The 5,770-nt window shown below is 32.1% G+C and overlaps 1 protein-coding gene across 1 annotated transcript in view; it reads left to right on the top strand.

The window, feature by feature from the left end:
• LOC106867748 (WD repeat domain phosphoinositide-interacting protein 3) overlaps nt 1–5,770 on the top strand; it is a 67,079-nt gene that overhangs the window by 32,055 nt on the left and 29,254 nt on the right. Inside the window, exon 2 of the mRNA XM_014912711.2 lies at nt 5,071–5,145. Coding sequence (XP_014768197.1) covers nt 5,071–5,145 — 75 coding nt within the window. The remainder of the gene's footprint in view (nt 1–5,070; nt 5,146–5,770) is intronic.

Genomic DNA, 5,770 nt, shown 5'->3' with positions numbered 1-5,770 from the left:
TATATATATATTCAACAAGATTCGAAATCACAATTATATATATATATATATATATCATGTGAATGGTGATGGAATGCTGGTGATAAGTTTACATATCTTTGCTGTGCTTGGTTCTGGAAATTACAGATTTTGTATCTGTATTGTAGGTTGCACAAGCTTTGTAAACTAAGCAGCATATTGTGTTGGCTATCAAATTGCTTTGTATTTTGTTTATATGTGGTTTGTGACAAGTGTAGTCAAATGATGTCAATGATACTTATGGTGGCATATGTAATAGCTTTGAGTGTTATAGCTGTCACATGTTCTTTGTGTAAGACTCTGTTATTACTGACTACAGAGGCTTGAATCCATGTTTTGAATTTGGAATGGTAATGAGTTGCTAATGTAATAAATGAACACCACATTGGTTGGGATTGACATTACCTTTTGTCCTTATGGGGCTGTTATTGCCTAGACGCCAGTTGAGCATAGGGGTCAATGTAATAGACTTATACCCACACCCCTGAAATTGATGGCTTTGTGTCAAAATTTGAAGCCAATATAATAAATGTTTGTTTTCCTAAGAATTTTGAAGATAAGTACTAGAATTTTGTCTGATTTCCAGATCTTGGAAACTTTGCACTTTTGGTATAATTAAATGAAGATATTGTTGTGCATGTTAATTTCTTAATTCCCTAAATGTCATATGTGTGGTTTTGAGTTTGTGGATTTCCCTTTTGCTTTTCTGATGGAAGTTGCATATCTTGCATGGCTGTGTGTCTCTCTCTCTCCTTGTCAATAAGCTGAGACGGAAGTCAGAAATCACATGGGCATGAGATTTAGTGTTTTAATCATGTGATTATTCACACAACATAACCATGCCTCTTGTATAATATGGCAAAGTAAATGCATAAGTAAAACATTATTTAAACTTGACAGGAGAATTATCAAGGGAGCCATTCTGTTTGTTTTAGACTTTCTCATCCCTACTTTATTTTTTTCTTCTGTCACTCTTCCTTCATTGGAATGGGTACACTGGTTTATTAATCGTGACTAAAAATGACTACAGACTGAAAATTGTCATATAGATAATATTACATCAGTAGTACACATAATATATGTATGTATAGATGTGTGTTTATATGTAAAGCTTAAAATGTAATTTAATAAGAATATTTCATATAAAATAGTACAGACAGAAACCAAGAAGTAAATTGATTTTTGTTTGTATCCTAATACCACATATTTTGTTTACTCTAAATCTTATAATCTTCACAGCAATTTGAATGTAGCAAAAAAATAATTCAATAACATAGCCAGAACCATATACATTTATTTGTATTTATCTTTATCAAACTCATTTATTTTTAAAGTTTGCTTTTCTTTTTAAATATTTTCAGCCATTTTCCTTTAACTCATTTTTGTTAATTTGGTTGTAAATCACGTTTGGACACATTGTATAGAATATAAATATCTAAAACCATTCTGCTGAAGCTACGAAAGTAAAATACATATCTATTTAAAAAGAAATTGGAATTAATTCATTTGGTGATTTATTTATTTATTTGTGATTATCTATTTTCTTTGAATTTGCTCTAAAAATCACCACAGTGTAAGGCACATGTATGGCTGTATGGTTAAGAAGTTTGATTCACAGCCACATAATCTTTGGTTCAGTCCCACTGGGTGACACCTTGAGCAAATGTCTTTTACTATAGTCTCGGGTCAATCAAAGCCTTGTGAGTGGATTTAGTAGACAGAAACTAAAAAAGAAACCTATCATGTATATATGTACATATGCATATATGTTTGTGCCCTTGTCTTAGAACTTGTTAATTGTAAACGAATGTCAACATCATAAAAAGTCTGTTTACAGTTTTCCATGAAAACATGTCCAGACTAGGGAAAATATCATCTTGCTTGGAAACAGATGAGAGTTAATAACAGAAAAGGCATCTGGCCATTAGAAAACCTGCCTCAACAAATCTGACGCCTGCAAGAATGAGACAAATAGATGGGAAAACTATGATGACTATGTCTGAATTAATTAATTAGATATATGTAACGAATTGTAAAACTTCAACATGTTGAAGTATATTTAAATGTTCTAAACAAATGTTGTCTTAGTGTGAATGACGTCTGAGGACTAAGTTGTCAACAAATTGATATAGATGATGAAAAGATTGGTTTCATAATTACTAATGTTCATCATTACTTTCTGTCTAGGTCTAAAGAAATATAATTTAATTTACATAGGTTTAGGTTATTTACTTTTTAATGATAATTCAACAAGTGTTAAACATTCTCTTTACACTAAAGCACAGCATAAATGCTAATTGTGTTCAAATAGCAAATGTTAAACTACATTTCTTTATAAAATGAATGTAGGTTATGTTATTCCCTAATTAACCATTAATTTTCCATGCAGAAGGTATGCCTAGCTGTACTCATTCATTTTAAAGCCTAACAAGTATGAGAATACTACAAGAAAGTATAAGAATATCCTCTACTGAGCAGATGTGGTAAGACTGAAACATGTCCAGAGTTGTCTTTGTATTTCCCAAAGATCAACCTCACTACCCACTGCACGTCTCTCTTTCTCATTCAGTTTTTAATCACTTTGTTTCAGAGTCATCTCCCTTACCATTCTGAGCAAAAATTGTCATTGATCCTAAACATTTTTTCTTTTCACAATGGATGTATTCACGGTTGATTAAACTTAGTTTTTTATTCATTACATCAAATATAGTAGATGGCTCTTAACTACATGAGAAGGCCTTGCTGAGAAGTTCCCAATTATTTCTATCTAAAATGTGTTGTTATTTCTAACAAAGGAAGGGCTTTATAGAAATATCCCCAACATATCAATTATTCAAGAGCTGGTGACCAGATATGGTAGTCACTGCTATTAAAGCAAAGATGAATTATTGAATGAGCTTCTTTTGCAGATTCCAAGCCATGGGAAATTGCATATCAGATGATATGCTAGAATGACATGCATTGGTCAGCTCTTATAATGTTGAGTTACAAATAGAAAATCTCAAAAACATCATAGAAGACAGGAATGCTTGAAGAGAAAGAGTAGCTTGGATCCACGCAACCTGCTTGAAATAATAAAAAAACACACTGTTGAGCTGTAGATCAAATTGTTTGTTATGAAGAGAATTTTTAGTGCTTTTCAAACTATCATCAATATATAAAGTAACTAAACAGTATTTCTATATAGTTTTAAACTATTATTTTATTTGCAGAGCAGCAGCTTTAAGTAGAAACTTGATAAGTAGTGGTAAATGGAAAGAGGGAGTGATAGAATTTTTTTTTTTCTAATTACATATGCTGTTTGTTGAGAACTTGAAATATACTCAAACTTGTTTGACGACAAGAACTGCATATATTTCAGACATAAATATGCTTTGGTATTATAATTTTTTTAAAGTTAAAATATAGAGAAATAATTAATTTCTGTGTAAGTAAATCTAAGTTAGTAGCTGTTAGCATTCAGATTACTCTGTCAAATGTAATGCTTAATTCACATTGTTTTGAATTAATCATGCATTATCTCATATCTTTGAAATTTCAAAGATGTGAGTGTTATTTTTAGAATAACATTGTAGGGTGGGCATGAGAGGCTGAGTCTGGCCAGTTCAAACATATAAAAGATAGAATTTTTGGGCTAGATATGGCCAGTTTAAATGTAAAAGGCTTAAACACTTGAGTCAGAAATAGATTATGTGGAAGACTAATTAATTGTTTCTTATTCCTTGGAATTTCCTGATGTTTCTGAGAATAACTCCACTACTTGTACTAAATTGAATGAATATCAAAAGCTCCAATATAGAAAATATATAATTCAGTATTTTACAATTTCCATGCTTTAGTTTTTGAATATCAATTTTCATTTAGATAAACTGCCAAATGGTTAAAAAAAAAATATTTGCAGTCCTTGATTCCTGGGTTCAGTTCCTACTGTGTGGCATCTCAAGCAAGCATGTATCTTCTACCATAGCATTGGGTTGCCCCAAACCTTGTCAGTGAAATTTGGTAGATGGAAACTTTGTGGAAGCCTGTTGGATAAATTGTACTTGTAATTTAAAATCCAGTCCTTTCACTTTGTGTATCATGCTGATTTTACCTAAGATTTGAATTACATGTACATGTGTCTGTGGAGTGTTCAGCCACTTACTTGCATATTAAATTCAATGAGTTGCAGGTAAACCAGATGATCAAAGAATTGAATATTCATGGAAACCAATAGAGATTGATTGTTATTTATATCATAAGAAGATGTAACAGTTATTCACAGGTTTTGTTGTTTGGACTCATTCAGACTGCTGTTTGAAAGGTTCAAGTTTTAGCTTACAAGAAGTGAAAGAATGGGAGTGGCTAACTACACTTGCAGACTTTTAAATGGGTGCTAAGAGTGGTGGGCGAGGGATGGAAAGAGGGAGAAGGATAGCAGAATAATTGAGAGAGGAAGTTTATATATCAGACAAATTTGTCGAGAAAGCAGATTTAAAGCAAAAGAGGCACTAAGGTTTTGATGTGCTGTGTCTGTGGGTTTTTTTTTTAATTGGTCAGCAAAGATGTGCAGGCTATTACTGGAAGTAAAGTCAAAATCATCATCATCGTCTTAACATCCACTCTTCTATGCTTGCATGGGTTGGATGGAGTTTATTGAGCTAGATTTTATATGGTTGAATGCTCTTCTTAAACCCCAACCCTCATCTTTTTCTAAGCAAAGTAATATTTCCCTATCATTAGACATATTCTCCACGGAACACTAGAAATGAACAACATTGTTTAGTATGACTTAATGTTTGTTTAGAATCAGCACACAACCTCAAGACTAGGGTACACACACACGCACACACACACACACGATGGGCTTCTTTCAGTTTCTGTCTACCTAACCCACTCACAAAGCTTTGTGTGCAAATAATTGTCAATTTCTTTCTAGCCGTGCTGGTTAAATTATCCTAAGTATATTGTATACCTTTATACTTTCAGATGGTTGCCCTTATAAGGAAACCAATTCATCATGGACCCTTTTTTGGTTATAATTGTAATTTTCTTGTTTGTTTTTAATTTTAGGATGCTTTGCATGTGGTATGGAAAGTGGTTTCCGGGTTTACAACACCGACCCTTTAAAAGAGAAAGAAAGGCAAGGTAAGTGTAACAGTTATGTTTGTTTTGACTTAAGCATTATTGCCTTATTAAAATGTTCAACATATGTACAATGAAGTGTGTTGCCCGTTATAGGTTTGTGAGTGACTTTATAATAGAATATGTCTTATGGTATGTTAATATCCACATAGGTACCAGTGTGAAACACTGGCATGGATTTAATTATATAGTTACACCATGTCCCTACACTCACACCATCATTGCTAAAATATCTTACAAAAGATATATATGGTCCAACCCATGCTAGCTTGGAAAGCGGATGTTAAACGATGATATATGTCAGTAAATAGTGGGGTTGTGTTAACCGCACGTGGAGAAATAATAGGAAAATGAAAAATAATAATAAGGAAGAATGCTAAACTGGAAGCATATTTTAATAAAGATTTCTCTAACCGGCTTTCATTGCGAAGCAAATTTTCAAGAAGAGGGAGAATGAAAATGTTTTTTTACAAAGAAGTACAAAATGAAGAAAATGATATATAAAAAAATAATATATAAAAAAATAAATATACCAATACATTATATTGTCTTTGAGCTTTTGAAGTTCAATGGTAATTCATGTATATAATGGTTGGAAAAACAAGGATGCATGAGAATTGAGAGTTGT

Source organism: Octopus bimaculoides, chromosome 1 (genome assembly GCF_001194135.2).
Source record: "Octopus bimaculoides isolate UCB-OBI-ISO-001 chromosome 1, ASM119413v2, whole genome shotgun sequence".
Classification (NCBI taxonomy): Eukaryota; Metazoa; Mollusca; class Cephalopoda; order Octopoda; family Octopodidae; genus Octopus; species Octopus bimaculoides.
The sequence above is the reverse complement of the archived record's forward strand: the minus strand, read 5'-3'. Positions and strand labels throughout refer to the sequence as shown.